This window comes from Schistocerca gregaria, chromosome 1 (genome assembly GCF_023897955.1).
Source record: "Schistocerca gregaria isolate iqSchGreg1 chromosome 1, iqSchGreg1.2, whole genome shotgun sequence".
Lineage (NCBI taxonomy): Eukaryota > Metazoa > Arthropoda > Insecta > Orthoptera > Acrididae > Schistocerca > Schistocerca gregaria.
Window position 1 is genome coordinate 651815816 of NC_064920.1, and position 21028 is coordinate 651836843.

The 21028-nt window shown below is 40.6% G+C and overlaps 1 protein-coding gene across 1 annotated transcript in view; it reads left to right on the forward strand.

Moving 5' to 3' along the window:
- Positions 1-8249, forward strand: part of LOC126300409 (facilitated trehalose transporter Tret1-like) — a 34327-nt gene extending 26078 nt beyond the window's left edge. The window contains exon 3 of the mRNA XM_049991679.1: positions 5834-8249. Within this exon, the coding sequence (XP_049847636.1) occupies positions 5834-6235 (402 nt within the window). The 3' untranslated portion in view covers positions 6236-8249. The remainder of the gene's footprint in view (positions 1-5833) is intronic.
- Positions 8250-21028: the final 12779 nt, after the last annotated feature.

A 21028-nucleotide genomic window follows, 5' to 3' on the forward strand; every position in this document is an offset into this window, starting at 1 on the left:
TGTGCCAAAATCGATTCGTGTAAAAGACTCTTTTCCGATTACGAACAGTGCTCTTGGTTACAGACAAAAAACAAAAAAACTGTAACATACTACTGCATGTATCACCATGTTCTACCAAAGTTGTGAAAATTTGCTGCCTACATTACACAGGTCAAATCGAATTTTCATACAGAATTTAAGACTTAACCAGTTCAGCAACGAATAGTCATTAAAGGTGGTTATCCAATGGTTTGAACTCTGCAAATAGTGTTCCACTGTGTCAAACACACTCATGTGCGTTGTAACAGTTCTGTATAATACATTTCAATGTAATTTGTTTTGCAAATGAACCCAACACCGCCACAGTGTAATTGTTACTTAGCAGAAATGTGATTTATCTAAACAAATTAATACAGGACCTCCACAGTGTGGTTCTTATGTAGCAAGAGTGCAACTGTTAAAAAAATTCTCTCACAAGTATAAGTGGACTAGACTGCCATCATGTATATAGTTTTTACATTAGGGAGCTTCTTCAAAAACTCAGCCTGTAATAATAAAATACTCTAGACATCCCACAGGTGTGCTAGAAATCATCCCACTATTGTGTCAAGGTATCACGTAATAATAAATCATAGTGTCAGGTGCAGTTGTGTACCAAGAACTGTGTCTCCTTGACTTTGACCTTGAGGTCTAGTGAGATAGTTCTATCTTGGTCTGCTAGCTTGGATCGTCTATTTTGGATTGTGATGTGATAGAGACCACCATCTTGAATTGATGGTGACTCTTTGACCTCGTGTGGGATGTGCCCTGAAATCCTTGGGTTTGATATCAACTTGACTCTAAATTAGTTCATACAGGTGTGCCTCTAGTGTGGGGTCATAAGACAAGAATTCTTCTTGGATCATAATTAATTCTGCTGTCAGCCATTATTACACAAGTAGTCCCTTTTGCAGCAACTTGATACATGAGTACCCTGCATCTCATTAACATGCTAAATATCACAAGCGCAAGTTTTAGCACATCAACAAGTCTTGACTTGTCCAAAACCTTACACTTCTTAGCACAGTGCCATCGATTTCACATACATGTGGTTCCCTTCTCTCATCTCCACCTCCCTCCTTGCCACATTTGTGTGGTGTCAGGAGCTTTGCTAAGATGCATACATACATGGTGTGCTTAAGGTCTAAGACAAGTTGGAACTTGTTGATGTGTCCAGACCTGCACGTGTTTTTGTATTACAGTGGTGTGGGTCGTGCGTGTATGAGCAAGTGGTTACAATCAGAGTGGGGTGGGGAGCAGCTGTACACTAGTGTACTGCCAAGAACAACTAGGGAAGGAACGGTCTGTAACACTAAAAAATATGTTGTATCTTAAGGATATATCGTTTCTTAAGAAAGAATTTAATTTTTGCGGTTAATTTGGTTATATTTAACTTTTTAAATATAAATATTAACTAAGTCTCCATGTTGAGTTGCCGAGAATAATGTATAAACAGATTCAGTTAGAGTAAGAGTTGCCAATATACACTCAAAGTGTGTGAATGGCTTAACAAAACTCCTATTCAGGACATAAAAGGCAAAATTAAAATATCTGCAGAGTGTATAATAAATGATGTCGGCCACTGTGTAGCTTCCAGTAGTAGGGAGATGGACACTGATCATCGTACTTTTTGCACCCTTATCATCGGACTTTGGACAAAAATGTTGTATATGGCCTTCGCAAGACAGTGTCTGGTCTTGTGCAGGGTAAATTACCAGGGAGGCTGGCTCTGATTAACATATACTCTGTGCTCTGATCTTCAGACTGTGACAAAAGATGTGCTGTCGACTAAAACACGTTTTTGACAAACAATAAAGGCTATTTAAACTAGGAAATAAAAATGATTCAATTAATTCGAGGACCAACTGTGCATTGCTCGAACGGGGTACAAAGATTAAAGCACAGTTAGTTTTTGACATCAAGTGTACCTTGAACTGCCAGCAACCATATGAAACTTGGTTTCAGGTAATGTACAGTTTAAATAGAGTTGGAAAGACTTCTTGATAGGCAGTTCCTTCTGCTCTGTAGAAGAATATCCTACCAAAGACTGTTAGACCAGCCTAAATCAAAAATGTCTGTTACATTTCATTTGTGACAGCACTTGATCACAACATCAAGATAAGGTATTCTGTATATGATAGATTTATTAAAAGTGTATAACTATCTTTCATTCTGATAGTGTGTTAGCTCTGTAAATATTAGTAGTTCTAGTCTACTGTAATATATTCACATATTCTGACAGTCTCCTGACAAATGATCAGGGAAGTGGGAATTACATTCAAATGTTTTACGTTTTTTTATGCTACACTTTCTGACTTGTCCCACACCCACACCCACGTTCTGTGTAACGGAAACTGAATATAATCTAATCTAATCTCTACCTGTAAGATGTGCAAGTAGTACCAGTATCTCTAAATATTTTGATAAAGAGTATATACACTTTTGTTGTGCAAATAACATTGTGGCACTTAACTTGAGGGTCCATTGTGCTCTGCACAAAGTGGGTACAAAGGCCAAAACAGAGTTAGGTATTTGCATCAAGCGCCTCTTAACAGAAGTAGTGGCATTATCTCGAGATATGTAGATAAATAATACATACACTGGAGATGTGGCACTAACACTGCAGCGGTTAATTTGAATATCCATTGCGCCTTGCACCAAGTGGGTACAAAGAGCGAACAATAGTTATGTTTGAGCTACAAAGAAACTGATTATAATTGGCTGTTTCATTCTCAATGGCTGTAAAATACTGGGCTGTGATTGTGACAGCAAAATGTGTGTGTGTGTGTATGTGTGTGTGTGTGTGTGTGTGTGTGTGTGTGTGTGTGTGTGTGTGTATGTGCCAACTCACATTCTGTCCCCACTTCTCCCCTCCTCTCTCACCTAGACCTGGATGAAGGCAACCTGGACATGTGACATCACACTTGGGCACAGAGTTTACGAACTGTGAGCCAGAAACCGCATAGATGTACTACTTTGGTCATGCAGAGACAGTTTTCCTTACGTCAATTAAAGTAAATGTTGGGATGATTGAGTTGTGAAAAACACTGACAATTTTTGTCTCAGTTCAAATTCGCTCTTCAACATTAATGACCTGGCTGTTGAGGCAACATTAATTCCTGTATTTCTTTGGTTCAAATTATTGTGTTTGTAAGAACCCGAACTTGTTATGTTATAGATTTTTAACATGTAGCATCCTTAACTTCTGCATTACAGATACAATCCTATTTTGGGTATCAATAGTAAAAAAATTTACTTATTTGTTCCACCTTTATTTAATATTGTATAATGCCTTCAAGCTCTGGGATAATTTTTCGTTCAGAAGAAAGTGTTTGTAACGTATATGTTCGTAGTAAGGGTTTTTCCTAGTGTTAAGTGTAGTTGTAGACACCCTCATAGCACATTTCCTTATGTAGTATGTTCTGCATAGTCAATCATAGTTCGAAAACACCTGGAAGATTCATATACACTCCTGGAAATTGAAATAAGAACACCGTGAATTCATTGTCTCAGGAAGGGGAAACTTTATTGACACATTCCTGGGGTCAGATACATCACATGATCACACTGACAGAACCATAGGCACATAGACACAGGCAACAGAGCATGCACAATGTCGGCACTAGTACAGTGTATATCCACCTTTCGCATCAATGCAGGCTGCTATTCTCCCATGGAGACGATCGTAGAGATGCTGGATGTAGTCCTGTGGAACGGCTTGCCATGCCATTTCCACCTGGCGCCTCAGTTGGACCAGCGTTCGTGCTGGACGTGCAGACCACGTGAGACGACGCTTCATCCAGTCCCAAACATGCTCAATGGGGGTCAGATCCGGAGATCTTGCTGGCCAGGGTAGTTGACTTACACCTTCTAGAGCACATTGGGTGGCACGGGATACATGCGGACGTGCATTGTCCTGTTGGAACAGCAAGTTCCCTGGCCGGTCTAGGAATGGTGGAACGATGGGTTCGATGACGGTTTGGATGTACCGTGCTCTATTCAGTGTCCCCTCGACGATCACCAGAGGTGTACGGCCAGTGTAGGAGATCGCTCCCCACATCATGATGCCGGGTGTTGGCCCTGTGTGCCTCGGTCGTATGCAGTCCTGATTGTGGCGCTCACCTACACGGCGCCAAACACTCATACGACCATCATTGGCACCAAGGCAGAAGCGACTCATAATCGCTGAAGACGACACGTCTCCATTCGTCCCTCCATTCACGCCTGTCGCGACACCACTGGAGGCGGGCTGCACGATGTTGGGGCGTGAGCGGAAGACGGCCTAACGGTGTGCGGGACCATAGCCCAGCTTCATGGAGACGGTTGCGAATGGTCCTCGCCGATACCCAGGAGGTACAGTGTCCCTAATTTGCTGGGAAGTGGCGGTGCGGTCCCCTACGGCACTGCGTAGGATCCTACGGTCTTGGCGTGCATCCGTGCGTCGCTGCGGTCCGGTCCCAGGTCGACGGGCACGTGCACCTTCCGCCGACCACTGGCGACAACATCGATGTACTGTGGAGACCTCACGCCCCACGTGTTGAGCAATTCGGCGGTACGTCCACCAGGCCTCCCGCACGCCCACTATACGCCCTCGCTCAAAGTCCGTCAACTGCACATACGGTTCACGTCCACGCTGTCGCGGCATGCTACCAGTGTTAAAGACTGCGATGGAGCTCCGTATGCCACGGCAAACTGGCTGACACTGACGGCGGCGGTGCACAAATGCAGCGCAGCTAGCGCCATTCGACGGCCAACACCGCGGTTCCTGGTGTGTCCGCTGTGCCGTGCGTGTGATCATTGCTTGTACAGCCCTTTGGCAGTGTCCGGAGCAAGTATGGTGGGTCTGACACACCGGTGTCAATGTGTTCTTTTTTCCATTTCCAGGAGTGTATATAATTCTAGATTACTTATGCTATCGACCACTTAGCCTTAGCGTTGTACATACAGGACCAGGGAGTTCAGTCCAAAACATCTTTACTCCGACCCTAATGACGTAAGCAGTGTGCTATACAATAAAATTAACTAGAAACCCAACAGAAATTGTATCTGCTGAACAGCTACTGCTTGTGTAAGAAAACAATAACATGGTTTGTGTGTTTGTGTGTGAGTGTGTGTTCGTTTGTTTTTAAGGGAGAGTGAGAAAGACATTGAAAACAGTTAAATAATAATGAGGGTGTGTAAAAAGGTGAGTTCTTCATGTAAATTTGTAAATCATCAGCATGTTGTCACACTTTTAACTGATAATGTGTATGGTAAATTTGAAACTAACTTGTACACATCGTCTGCATCTGGCCATCCCTCAATCACTCCTCCAAGGAAATGCTAGGATCGTTCCTTTCAGTCCGCAGCTCGTGGTCGTGCGGTAGCGCTCTCGCTTCCCACGCCCGGGTTCCCGGGTTCGATTCCCGGCGGGGTGTGGGATTTTCTCTGCCTCGTGAGGACTGGGTGTTGTGTTCTGTCCTTAGTTTCGTTAGGTTTAAATAGTTCTAAGTTCTTGGGGACTGATGACCATAGATGTTAAATCCCATAGTGCTCAGAGCCATGTGTGTGTGGCTCCTTTCAAAGGGCACAGCCAATTTCCTTCCCCATAATTGCAGCAATCTGAGGTTGATGGGACGTTAAACTGTAACACAGCACATAGAGAGAGGTTGCATTTGTGAGAGATCAAATACACAAATAGCTAAACTGAACTGAACAAAAATTCTGAAAGGACATTTAATAGTTTACTTCCTACCTAATCCCCTTCCGAATTACTGTAGAATATACAGGGTGCTTAAATATCAGTAATAACTTTACTGAACACATACTGTTTCAGGTATCGTTCAGTGTCGCCTCGGCCCCGGCTTTCATTATGTTCATCGGTGAGGTATTCCACGTGTCCGTGAAGTCCGTCGCCATAACCATCTGCAACACGGTGCTGGCGGTCTACAGCTTCGCTCTGAAGAAGCTGTTCCAGGTGGTGTCGGACAGCGTGGGCGCGCACTACTCGTTCTGGGCGTTCGCCGCCATGTGCGCGCTCACCGCCCTCTACCTGTTCCTGCTGCTGCCCGAGACCAAGGGCAGGACCTTCGCGGAGATCAGCGACGACATGGCCGCCCGCCTCGGCGGAGATCGTCCCTCCAGCCACAACCAGGAACCCACAAAAGCGGCGTCAGAGCTGCCATTGCCAACTTCTCTTGTTACCAAATCGTGCAAAACTGAAGCCAGTGGAGTGTAATAGATTCGCTAGCGCTCGATATATGCAAAAACTGATACTGTTAACGATATTTAGGCACAACAGCGGATCTAACCTCCGTTAACAGCACGTGTAAAAATGTCGCACAATTTGACGTCGGTGAGAAATTTCTCTAGAGACAGTAAAAAATATACATTACTTTGTCCTGTTAGTATTTCCTTAATAGTTTCAGTTCTGTAACTTCAACAGTTGCAGTTCCTTGTCTAGGTAGATTGTGTATCTTGCAGGAGCAAAGTACGTTAATCTCCAGGAAGGATCAAGCGTCAAACAACACAGTAGAAACGATTAGTGAATGTGAATGGATTTGGCGCGTTTCCTTAGATGATACATGTCACAAACCAGCTGAATACAGTTTATTTCAAGAGGATGAAAAAGGAATCTCGTTGCAGAAAAATCTATACTGTAAAAGTTGGTAAAATATTATAAATGAGGATGTGTTTTTAGTCCAATCAATTTTACAGAGTAAAAGGTATAGAAAGGAATACACTTCAATAATAATCTTATAAATTAGTAAAACTGTCATCTCACAGAGATTAAAATATTTTCAATCAAATTGAGGTAAATAACGCAACTTTTTCAGCACTCTATTATCCCCAAAGTCTAACTTCATTTACCTCTCACCAAACAACACCTGGGTAGCAAGAAGGGTAAAACGGCGAAACAGCCTGTTTCATGACGCCAGTTACTCGTGCATCCAGCACAAGCCAGGCACAGGCTGACTGTGTATCCATTTCATCCTTGGTTTTAGCCAGAATTTGGCAGAGTCTCTTACTGTTACGATGATAAAACCGTGGAGAACTATATAGTATTATGTCACAGCAGGTAGTATGTAATTCAATTATGTGCACTTGATCCTTAAGATAAGAATTTACAGTCACAAATAGTCGAGTAATTCAATAAAATGTTCCAGTAACAATGAGATGATTGTTGCAGTTGCCCTTGCCCTGCGTCTACAGAGGTATGGCGGGGTACTTGTCACTGAGACGCTTTTGTCTTCTACGACTTTATTTGTAGTGGCGTGTTTTTAAATTAGTGCAACGTCAGTCAGGGTTTGCTTGAGGGCCAAACAAAACAAATAGCCGCTTGAGGCACCTAGATGAGAGAGGCACCACTGACATTCAATTGCAAAATTTGTTTACAGAATGCATCATAATTTATAGAAGAAAACTGACAGTGGTGAAAGTATACAACACTCGAAGCAAAAAAATTTCCTGTAAGCATGGGCTCGCTGAGAAAGTTTTTCTTATCACCTTCTGTAAGCAACATAAAATCTTGAAAAGATGTTATTTCTACAAAAACAAATACTGTGGGTTTGGAGCTGGCCACACTACTGCTACAGCTCCCTTTTCAGCAGTTGAAACATTGCTGGTGCAGGTAAGACCTTATTTTATGGGCTGCTTATAAATTCGTTATACAACAGTAACCTTTAATTGTAACATACAGAAGTATCTTACAGAAATGTTTGATACAGAACTGAACGCAGTACAACTTCAGGTTTTATTCACGCCTGACATTGTTATTCCCGACGTTCCCGCTAGGTGGCGTACGCCGATGATTTACTCCAACAGTCATCATGGAGTCGTATAACGGTGCAGAGTGTGCGCAGTCTTGTTAATGGTTTCTTATTTTCAAATTCGCTACTGCAGTTCAGAGAAAATTCAGGACTAAATGTCGCAAGCCACTACCTCAAAGACACACTGTTATTAATTTCTACAACCGTTTCACCGAGTCTCTGACGCAGCACTTAAACAAGTTCGTCAATCTTACATTCGTAGTCCAAGCAAAGCAACGAGATGTGCCGGCTTAGAATAAAATATGCCTAATGTTATAATATGGAAGGTAATATGGAAACGCCTGTCATTCAAATTCTACAAACTGGAACTGATACAAGTTTTGAGAGAAAGTGACAAAGAAAAATGAGTGATATTGTGTACAAATGCTTAATAAAATTCAGGTTGGAGATGAATTTCTTAATAAAATTGTGTTCAGTGACGAAGCCACGGTCCATAACTGCAGTAAAGTGAATCAGCATAATGTTCAGACTTGGGGTCAGCAGAAACGTAATCGAATACGTACGGGATCGCCTAAGGTAAATGTCTCTTATGCTGTGAGCTGTAACAAAGGTTACTGTCATTTCTTTGTTTCCGAGTCAGCTGGAATTGGCCGTCGAACCTGGACATGCTTGAAAATATCTAATGCTTCAATTACAACACGCTTCCCACGCCCTCGTTCCCGGGTTCGATTCCCGGCGGGGTCAGGGGTTTTCTCTGCCTCGTGATAACTTGGTGTTGTGTGATGTCCTTAGGTTAGTTAGGTTTAAGTAGTTCTAAGTTCTAGGGGACTGATGACCATAGATGTTCAGTCCCATAGTGCTCAGAGCCATTTGAACCATTAGTTACAACAGGATATGGGCACGGCACTTTATTTTCCAGTAAGATATTGCGCCAACACAGTGTCACCTTGAAGTTCTCGCGTTTCTTTGGTAGGAATATGTCGACTTGGATTGAAGGTGGTGGAACAATAACCTGGCCACCACGATCACTTCATTTAACCCCCAATGGACTTGTGTCTATGGGATTACATTAAACACAGAGTGTTTGTTCCTCCGCTGCCGGAAAAAGTCGAAGAGCTGCGACAACGGATAACACAAGCAGTTGCCACCATACATCAAGTCCTGCTTCATAAGATTTGGTAGGAAACTGATTACAGACTTGTAATTTGTAGTGTTACGAAAGGTAGTCACAATGAGACACGTTGAACATTTCTAAATAGAACTTCAAGTGATGTAACAAACATTGGGGCGGTGGGTGGATTATTATTTTTCATCGCCTTTTTACGAGAGCCTTAGAACTATTTTTGGGGTCAGCCAGAAACTGATGGAAAACGTACTGACCAAAATTTCCAGTCTGCCAAGTCCACATGTTTCTGGCGCTCACTGAAAGAAAATGTTTCCACTCGCTATTTACTCAGCAGGATTAGGAACTTTGACTATAAATCAAAGTTTTGAATTCTAACAGATTATTATATTCAGCAAAACTTCACACGTACAAACACAGTAACATGCCTGGTGATACTAATAATGTCCCTATCATAAAAGAGCACTAGTAGCAGTTCAGAGGCGACCTCTGCAGTAAGTTCCAAGTAGAATGATTTATCGCCCTGACTTCTAATCGACAAAGTTAATTGCTAGCCACAAAAGTGGAAAACAATCTCACCACTGGCCACGCGGTTTTCTCAGCATTACGGGTGACGCACAAACAGTTACTGCCGTGAAATCCATGTCAGTGTACAGTCCTCGCGAGTTCACTTCCTCCTTTTACCGAGAACATGCGTTTGGTAGCTGCCTGACTGTGACGTCATCCGAGACAGCGTATGCCGGCGTTTGACTGACGCAGACAGATTGATAGCTCGGTGCAAAGCGTCTCTCCTCACTTTTTTCTTTTTTTTCGGTAGATTGAAGTACAGAGTCACAGGTGGATCTCGCTCTCATTGTCTCGGTGTAAGGGTAAATTTGTTGTATCCTACGATGATGTCATTCCAATGACATTATTGGAGTGCACGCTGAAGGTGTGGAGGTGGCACGTGAAGTCCCATACCACTCTCCGACGGTGGAACTTCAAGGTAGCAGGCAACAGGTATCACAACTACACAGGTACTTACGTTGGTGGTGGTACGATAGTTCACACATATCGAGTGGTCGTATCAACACCGACACATCATCAGTGGCCGTAAATAGGGCTCAGGGAGACGAATAATGAGCTGATCCGTGTAGCGATCGATTGTGTAGAGCGTCGTATCATCGGCGTATTGCGCTAGGTGGCAATGTGAGATGGCTGGCATATCATTAACATAAATGTTAAAGAGGATGGGAGACAACACAGACCCTTGTGGGGTACCCATCAACATGTGACGTAATGTCATCACTGTCTCTCTGGCCGTATCTATATATGGGCGCAGCGGGCGACCGAAAGGATCATCTGTTGTCAACCCTTTCTAAGTACAGTTAGCAGCATCCAAATGACCGCTTGTTCGGACGCATATAATGTAATAACTCTGTTGCGAAACAATTTACAGTCTTCAAAATTTTTATATGAACGGAATTAAGTTGGTTTTAATTACTGAAAAAGTTTCAGCTCGACTGCATTTAAACTTTAACAGCTAGAATTTATAGAACGAAACCGACAGTGGAACATGAGCTCTCAACTACTTCTTTAAATGTCCCTGTATTGATTGTTACGTACATGAAAGTCTTGAAGCTTGGTGCAGTTGTAGTATTTAAAGAATGTAGTCAACTGGGGTACTTAGAATTTTTATCACGATTACAAATAATATGTAATCTATTACGTAAAAGGGCGTTTCTATTCTAGGTTTGGTTTTTAGTAAATTACTTGACAACTATTAGAGGTAGCTAAATGCAGCCATATAGTTAATGCTTTCATATCAAACTGAAGCTAAATAAGAATTTTCATATTTCTGGATATAATATTTAGCTCTTTCAATCTTTCGACCGAAATATTGTTGCAATCAAGTCGAGACTTGTAACAGTTGATTGCACATCCTGAACTGTCGTTATCTTTCTAGCTGCGTTAATTAGCGCCCCTTATTTTTTCTTAAAAACAGTGTATTTAGCGAAACATATTCATCTGATCATTCTGATTGGTTGGTTTGTGAAGGGTTGACGGAACTAGACTACAGAGGCCATCGCTCCGGATCATTCTGAGATTTAACAGTTTAAACATTAATACATAGAAGCATATATTGACTAAGTTTGGAAAAGTTTCTTTAATTTTATTTTCATTCTTAGATTATGGCTCAATTCTTTGCATGCTACGCACAGGTGCGTTATGATGACGTGGCGCTAGTAACAGTGAACTGTGGTAAGACCCTGCACACTTGCTCGCCTCTCTATTTGTCAAATGATACAGCGCTTGTTTCACCACATCACCCCCTATTAATTTTTGTCAAAAAATTTATTTCTGAAGAAAATTAAGTATTAGAAACGAGTGACGTTACTACAGCTAACTTTTTAAAAAAGAAATTGACTTTAGAAAAATTTTCCTTAGTACTATAACCACAAAAATTGACCATGCACATATATACATACACAAGAAAAAACAGGACACAATTAATTTTGGCAAATCATGTATATAAATGACACAGAAATACGAAATAAAATTTTCCATTGTTACAAAGTTATTTTTGTGATTTAGATTTTTCAATCTTTGCCTGAAAATCACGCACACAAATAATTTTGCTACTTCGCATAATCACGACATTTTATTTTATTATTAAGCTGGAACTATATATATATATATATATATATATATATATATATATATATATATATATATAGAATGTAATCAGATGGTTCAAATGGATCTGAGCACTATGGGACTCAACTGCTGTGCTCATCAGTACCCTAGAACTTAGAACTACTTAAACCTAACTAACCTAAGGACATCACACACATCCATGCCCAAGGCAGGATTCGAACCTGCGACCGTAGCAGTCGCACGGTTCCGGACTGTGCGCCTAGAACAGCGAGACCATCGCGGCCGGCCAATCAAATGGTGTAATCAGAATTTTCTGTCACGATTACAAATGATATTTAATCTATTTTAACATTTAGGATTTACTAATGCAAACTACCTCCCATATTCCCTTGTAAATCATCATTCAGGTATAGTCATTTTCAGGAATCAATTTTAACTAGGAAGACATTACAAACTAATAGCATATATACAACACGAAGACTTATATTCCTTTCGTACTATAGACAGAACAGAGGAAGCGAATGAAACTATAAAAGGAAATAAATTTTCATCTAACTGGGACCACACAATACGCCAAACTGTGTATCTGTCAAAGAGTCTCAAACTCTCTACGCAATGTAATCACTGTTGCTTCTGAAGCGCTTCAGATCTACAATGTTTCGTGGACCTAGTTCTTTCTTCCTTTTCGGATTCTCCAAACGGTACGCGTCTGCAATAGGCTCACCTATTATTCTGAATGGCCCTTGATAAATACGCATAAACGTCTTTGTTTTCTCTGTAGTTCTCTTACATTTTTGTTTGTTTTTTAGTAACAGTAGTTCAACAATGGTAAAACTATTGGAGGAAGCTTTAGCGTCATGCCATCTTTATCCTGTCCAAAGCTCTTTTACCAGAAATTTGATTTGTTGACTGTACTCTAGCCCAGTTTCTTCCAGAATATAGCTCCCAAGTGCATTGGCATCTTGCACAGTATTACCGAATTCAGTATCTTTCTACAAGTATCCCTTAGTCCTTATGACTCTAATAGGCAGTTTCCATGCTTCATTACTATTGACTATGTAATTTCCTATGAAAAGTTCTTTGATTACACGACAATCGGGTAAGGTTAATACTAAGTGGTTCTAGTCAAAATCAATCCGTCCTTGATATTTCGTTAAGAATTCTGTGCCAATTAACATCTCAACACGATTAAACAAGGATGATGTATTACTACCAATTGCTATCAAAGCTTCGTGTTGTACTGGTCTAGAAGCTTCTCAAGTAGCACCTATTACTCTTAAGCCACTTACTTTCACGAAAGTTAGTTCATTCTTATTAGAAATAGACTCAAAGACTGCCTGGGACAAAGCACTTGCTTCACTGCCGCTATCAACAAGAGAACGCAATGTAACTCTGAGATGTTAGTTTTTGTTTTAGGGTGAGTTGATGTAGTCTGAACAGTTTCGTCATAAAAGTCATTTAACAAATCCTTTTCAATCTATTTCCAGCTAAGGTAATTTTATTCAGTGGCAAGTACATTGGGTCACCAATCTCTACATTCCCAGCTGCCTGTTCCAACGTGTCTACCAATTTTAAATCAAAGCACTTGACAACGTCCTCTACTGTTGTTTGCTATACATCATCTTCGTCCTTACATGATTCTCTGTATCGTTTTCCTTTTTCCTCTTGACCCATTTCCCTAATGTGTCCCAAATGCTGTCAAATGTGTAACATGAGTCGTATAGCCCATCACTGGTACTGTCTGCTCCTATTTCATCATCCATGTTGCCTGTTTGCATGTGCTGACTGACTGTAATATATGATTTTGTTACTTATGTTTACTTCTGAAGTGATAGAAGCTGGACGACTTCAGGGTGTTAATGCCTTGTCTCTAGCCACTCCAATAATACTAATAATTATAATCATCATCATTATTACAATTATAATAAAGCTGTGTACAGCACTGTAGTAGCACTTCTGTAGTTATTGCTATGTCGTGTTATCAATTCATTTATCTATTTCGAAGCGAGTAATTAAGGAATTTCTGGACTACTGCAATACTATCCACAATATGGAGAAAACATTTTTTGACGTATTTAGCATTTGTTAGGTATATGTCACACTGTTATCATCAGCGATGTACGGGAAAAAGCACAACGTAACTTTGTAGTGGGTGGGCTACATGAGAACTCTGTAACCCCCACCGCACTGTGCTACAAATTCCGAAAAAGTCGTTATTGATAACTTATATAATCAGCATTAGAGTCTTACGAAATTGTGATAACAGTAATGATCTGAAAATAACTTAACTTTATGTCCGAAACAGAATGGAATCGTTTAGTTTTTACCCCTTAAAAATTTCATTTTACCTCGGGGGGTGGGGTGGGGGGGTAATTATCCCCAGTTTGGCAACCATTGATGTAGTGAAACTTTAATAGTCTGATATGTAGTCGTATAGCCTATATTATGAAAACCCTTATTCCAAAATGTCAGGATTCAAACATTTTCTGGCACTTCCTACATGTCGGCATTCTGACAGAGAATAAAAAACAGAAATTAATTGCTGTTCCTATAAGTCAAGAAAAATCGAATTTCTTTGTATATGACTACGATTTTTGAAATATTCTCTAACATCTCCTAACAGTTATACTTAATGCTCTTGCACGCAACAGACAACTTCCTCGTCCTGCCGCTCCAACTGCATTAATATTCTGCATCCGGCAACACACAAAAATAATTCAAGCAAATACTGTGATCCATGCAGAGTGCAATGCAGGATCACAACTACTGATGCAACTATTCCCCTTTCTCTTCTTTATAGAAATTAAATGATCGGGAGGGGCTTGGTCAACAGGCCTTAAGTGTTGCAAAAATATGAAAGGAATCATTTACTATATTCTCAAAATTGAAGATTCAGTCACTGACGAACTTTACTCAGACCTATATTTTCCTTGGATTAGAAAAAACTTGAATTATTCCACAATGTCTTTAATCAGTAATCACGTATCTGGTCACAACAAAGGTATGAATATTACTTTCAATGAATGCATACACAAAACTGAAAAAATTCCTCCAGTCCGCAAGCAAAAAGGCAGTTTATCAAAAATACTTGATTAATACAAAAACGTAGTCCGACTCCACTAACACGGTTAGGGCTGGCTGCGACATCTCCTGACGCCCTGTTTATCTCCACGCCAAAATGCGTCCGACTTCCCTCAACAAGTGTTCGCTCGCTACCATTCACGACAGTAATGTGTTGGATTTAGAGTTTGTGTATCCACGCAGCAGCAGAATCAATAGTCAACTTTCTGAATAAATATATGAATGTTCAATTTCCAACATTGTTTGTCAACATTTATGATTTTTAAAAGCTGTGAGTGATTTTATTTTGCAGTTAAAACATAATGACGGAGTTATGCTACGCTGTAACGGAATGGTGATCATTGTGGAGGTGAAATGATGAAAATGGTTATGGGGCCCTATGGAACAGTTGGTAATGAACTGAAGCCAGTGATTTTGAGAAAGGGTGAGGGTGGAACAGTGAAGAATGGTTTGAGGAGATTCATTGTGACTTTAATTTGTAGGAGTTGGAATTTATGGTGGAAAGGGTGGGTATGTCATGAACATGCGTGGAAAGTGGAAAATGGATGTAGTGGCACAGCATTGTGCCTGGACTGGTGATTAGTGCATGGGATATTTTGTGGCAGGACTAGGTTCCGAGATTAATGTATTGCATGCGGAGGTGCTCAAAGAAGAGAAGAAGGTATTGACAGTTTGTGAGTTGGTATAGGATGTGAGTAAGTGAAAGTAGGCAGATGTGAAGGTGCACCACTTTTCACGATTTCAAGAAACTGGTAAATTTTAGGGGATGATGAGATCCTGGCAACATTGGCGTAAGTTATGGTGAGATGGAAGAAGAACGTATATGTGAGAATAATGGTAGGATGATGTGGATTCCAGCTGTGACCTGTTGATGGTTTTAGTATGTTTCTCTGTTTCAGGCTTTGTCTTGGATGTAACGGCCAACACAAAGCCTGAAACAGAGTGTGTCTTCCAAGTTAGTTTTCTGACAGAGTTCAGCCCTAAATAATTTACCGAGTTAGTCCGCGGCATCGGTTGGTTGGAGGTGGCGAGGTGGATATATGACCACAACAACGCGGAGTGGTGCGACCAAAGATGGTGGCTTGGCCTTTTGTGGATTTATTTGAAGTTTCCACGTAATACACAATTTGAAGAAGACATCCAAGTGGCGCGTGTGGGAGGCGTGGGAGAATTGGAGGGTTTGGTGCCGTCAGCATATTGCTGGCGGTAGGCGGGGTCTCGTGGTCTAGTAAAGTCTACAGCGGTGCTACCCACGGCCATGAGCCAGAAGGGCGGTCCGCGTGCTGGCGGCGCTCGGCCTTTCTCGGCTTTACTCGGTCCTTTTCCGGAGTGCCTGTTTATCCATGGTACGAAGGGTCTTCACAGGTCCAGCGAATGTTTGCACAAAAAGTGGCAGTCCAGTCATCTATCATAACAATACTAAAAACGAATAGGAATGACAGAGGACTGCGTTGAGAGTACGTTATCGCGTAATCGACAGGTACCTCAAATTTGCTATAAAAGGCATACAACACTAAGCAGAAAGAATTTAGAGATTCAGTTGACAATGTAAGAGCAAAAAATTGCAACGACCAACAAATGACAGTGATTGTTCTGTACTTCGAGAAGTACTTTTGCTGAATTTCCAAGCGTAGAACATGTGAAGGAATTGATGGTACAAATAGAAACATTTCTGAAACCATGCTTTATTTCATTGTCAGCTGCATCAGGTTTTGAGGGAAATGAACAAAGATTATGGAGACTGCAAAGTACGTTCGTTACGTCCGATATTTCGGTTTAAACCCCGCTGTTGTTGAATTTTTTAAGGACAAAGGGGTATGATAACGAAAATTAGAACATCTGCAATAGCTTGCAGACCCCGCATTTTAAGTGGACTTGAGTGGACACTGCCCACAGTAAGAAGTTACAAGGTGAGGAACATTTTATTTCTTATTTGATGGAGATGCTTCAGCTTCACAATGAAATTTTGTTACGTCGTTCAATGTAATTGTCACAAATTCAGTTGTTTCATATATTCATCTTCCCTTCTTACCCAACCTTGAAATTTAAGCGTTACACATACCTCATTTATTTGTAACATTACTTCAGTATCTCAAAAGTTTAACACCGTTTTATATCCAAGTAGAAACTCTGCACTCAAAATTGCTTCCGTTGACAAAAGGGGGGCTATCAGAAAATTGATTAATCAGAAAATTCGCAGAAAACTTGTGTCCTTGACATATGAAAACTAACGAAGTTTGATTACGCACATCTACACCATTTCCTTTAATCACTCCCTTCACTTTGGCTCTTAGTAGAGGACAGGTGATTGAGCGCATTTACTAAACAATGTCTCGCTAATCACATTAACTAGGCTATCAGAATCAAGTAAAGAGGAAAATGACACGTTTTTACAATATGACACGTTTTTACAATATGATGTACAAGTGTATTTTCACAGTTGTCATATTCTTGTAACAATGTGTCACTAATGGCACCTACACCTAGAAAATTGATTTGGTTCGTGTGCAGACTGTCGGCAACAGCAAACGGTTCGTTTGCAGGCGTGGCTGCTAGTCATTGTTGTGTCGTTTCGCTTTGCCTGGAGTTGTTGCGTGGGTTGTTGAATGGTCTGAATTCTACAGCTGCATCATGCACAGACTTTGGAATTTCTAAGATGACGCCAATTTTGGAGTGATCTGTCATCATAATCATTTCGTATTGCGTAAATGTAATTAAATTATTGTCCCGTGGCCTCTATGCTCTGATTTATACAACATGAGCAGACATTAGAAATCAAAGTTTGTGTGGTCACAGCAATTTCGATTTACTCTGTCATTACCATTGCGTCTAAAATTGTCTTAATTGCCATAATGGCTGTGTTCATGCGGTCCACAATCTCTGCTCCTGTGCTGACAATTCCTAACGCCGCCAGAATCTTTTCTCGAGCGTCTATAATATGTACAGTAGAGCTTATGTCTTGTATCACGCCTGTTTTCGTCGCGTCTCTCATCATATCGTTCGCGCGAATTCCACCTACGTTCTCAATTACGCTGCCCACGATAATTTTCCGAATACTGATTACTATTGTCTCTTTCTGTTTTATCATTATTGTCAAATTCAAGTTCTTGCAAAGAGCTTCAAAAGCTTCCAAGTCATCCTTACAATGTCCTGCCAAAACTATGTGGCGTACTCTGTTAAGTAATTTAGTCAGACAATGCGGATTAATTCCGACTGACTCACGGATTAGTTAAGTATCTGTTCATACAAATCGTGTTTTCGAAGCACTGCACAGGAGTTGAAAAATTGGATTCTTGATAATTATGCATCATGATAATGTTATATTTCACGCGATCTTGAGTTGTTTCGGACCAGTAAGCGGACAAGAACGCGTGATAAAAATCACCGTACGTGTGACATTCACGTGCAAGCGATCTCATTCTTATCTCAGGTTTTCCTTTGAGATAACTGCAAATGAATGTCAGTCTGTGGCCAATTGACCATGTTGGTGGTAAAGAATAGTCAAATTGTTGTACCCACTCCCTTCGGTGAATTTCAATGCTAGCATTGCCAAAATTTTTAAATTTCCTTATTGTGGGAAAACGTTTACAATCAAAACCATCGTTATTCCGAACAGATGAGTTTTTTCTCGTACCGTAACTTGCATTCCAGAAATTGTGTCCTGCAATCATATCACGTCCACGAGAGAAGTGATCAGCATTTCCAAGATTAGTGCGTTCACTGCGTTTTCCAAAGCGAGAATGTCTGAACCTACTGGTATCACCGCAACCCATATTTTCTTCGATACTGGCAAGCTGTTCCTGCATCTTTCTTAAGTCACGTTTATGTGCTGATTAATCATCTGCCTTTCCTTAAAACGTTACAGAGACAGAAATATTTCCATATCAGTAAACGGAACCGGCTGAGTATCGTCTGACCTTTTATCCGAATCGCTGATCATTTGCGTCACTCTCTCTGGTTAATTCTTCGATTAATGTTGCAACAGTCATGGAGTGATTTTGTGCCTTTGAAACTTCTATGTTAGTCTGTAACTGTAATAATTAGAACTTTCGTGTTAATTCCTCTATTTGCAATTCCTGTTGTGACGTCTGTTGTATCATCTAAACATCACCGGACTGTACATGATCAAGACTGGACTCAAGATTATTATCTGACCTGAGTTCCTCACGTATCTGAATTTTCAACCGTTTCTACAATTCCTCGAATTTACGATTTAAATTATCATTAAACTCATCCCGAAGCAATCTGAAGTTCTCTTCCTGTAATCTGAAATTTTGTTCCTGTTTGCCACTAGATTCGTTAATCTTGTCATTTATCTCGTCACGAAACAATCTGAAGTTGTCTTCCTGTTTGCTAATAGACACGTTGATAGTGTCTATTATCTCGTCACCCAACAATTTAAAGTTCTCTTCCTGTTTGCTACCAGATTTGTTAAACTTGTTATTTATCTCGTCACTAGATTTTTTAATGTCACCACGTTGAGCTAGTATTAGTTGTATAACATTATTACTGAAGAGGGGAAGAAAAATTATTTTGCTCTGTAAAAGTGAAGCAAAATCTGAATCTCTAGTAGCAAAATCGGACTGTGTTACGATATTTTGATCGCCTGAATTGCGTGTAGTTCCCTGCAGTTCATCAAGCATGATTGACATAATAGCCTATACTCTGATTATTCACAGTGTTGTTTGAAAGTTACCTGACTTCACTATCCCGAGCAGAATTTTATAAGCTATGCCTCAAATTTTGCGAATCTTCATTTGTAGCTACTTCTACTGTCTTGTCCATTCCTTCCTGTGCTCTAGTTTTCACTGTCGTTGTGGGAATAAAGAAAACGGCCAAAAAATTCGAAACAACTACAACCCAAAACCGTTAACTTCACTGTTACAAAATAAATACTGAACTAGAAGCCAGCCGGAGTGGCCGAGCGGTCCTAGGCGCTACAGTCTTGAACCGCGCGCCCACGACGGTCGCATGTTCGAATCCTGCCTCGGGCATGGATGTGTGTGATGTCTTTGGGTAAGTCAGGTTTAAGTAGTTCTAAGTTCTAGGGACTGATAACCTCGGCAGTTAGGTCCCACAGTGCTCAGAGCCATTTGAACCATTTTTTGAACTAGAAGATTGCTGAAATAAACGTTCTGAATTAACGTAAAGCAGCGCGCAAGCAACAAAAAATGCTATGCAACAACTACTAGGTAAGTGCTATTGCATAAAGTTTTGCAAATGCAGTAGCAGAACGAAGCATCTCTAACTGCGAAATTCTTCAAAGAAACGAAATGCTGGTCGACGGGTAAAATATGCTCGTAATTACTTTTTTTCTAAGAAGCACGGAAATATGCCCTTGACGTTTCGTTTCTCACAATAATGGAATTCTGATTCAGATCAAACAGAAACTGAAATTTGAACACAAGAACGTACTCCCAAGAATTATAAAGAAATAAATTCTCAGGCATCTGACTGCGAGTTTTAAAATATCCTCCAGCGTCTCTTTACAACTGTTCTGCATTGTTCCTGTACGCAACAGACAGTTTACATCATCTTGGCGCTACAAATGCGTTAAAGCAACGTGCTAAAATATTTCAAAAAGCAGTACTGTGATCCATGCAGAGTGCATTGCATGGACTAGTTGCAACAGTTACTTCCATATTTTTACACATAGAAATGCAATGATAAGGAGGTGTTTGGTCAACTAACCCTAAACGATGTAACGAGAAATGAAAAACAAATAGACACCTTTAATTTGCTATATTCAGAAAATTGATGATTTAAATGCTGACAGTCTTTACACGGACTTTTAATTATTACACAATGTCTGTACTCAATAATCACGTTTCTGGCCCCAACAAAGATACGAATATGACCCTGACTGTACACAAATATAAAACTGACAAAATCTCTCCAGTGCGCAACCAGCCAACAACTACGTGCAGCAAAAAAAGACAAATTACCAAAATATCCATAATTAATATCAAAGCCTCGTCCGGCGCTATTAGCATGATCACAGAAGCCTTCTCTCTACCGCACTCGGCCTCCGACCTCTTCTGACTCCCCAAGTCGAATTCTCGCTCGCTACTACTCGCGATAATAATATCTCAGACTCAGAGTTTGTGTAGGCACACAGCAGAACCATACACGTCCAACTTTCGACCATATTGGCAAACCATACAAACTTCTCTCATATAAGCCTGTGCTTCTTCTAGAATGTGTAGAAGGGATTCTACTTGAAACAGTGAACAATTTTTTGACGTGATTTCTTCGCTGCTTATCCTATACACGGCGCAAATCTTTTCAGCAGCCTTCGCTGCGTGCTACCATCAATTTAATTATACGTGCACAAAATATTACAAACGTAAACTTTTTCGCCATTTCACACTCCTTTTTCTAACTATTAAACTACAGTCCTCGAAACCCTCAAACATACAGC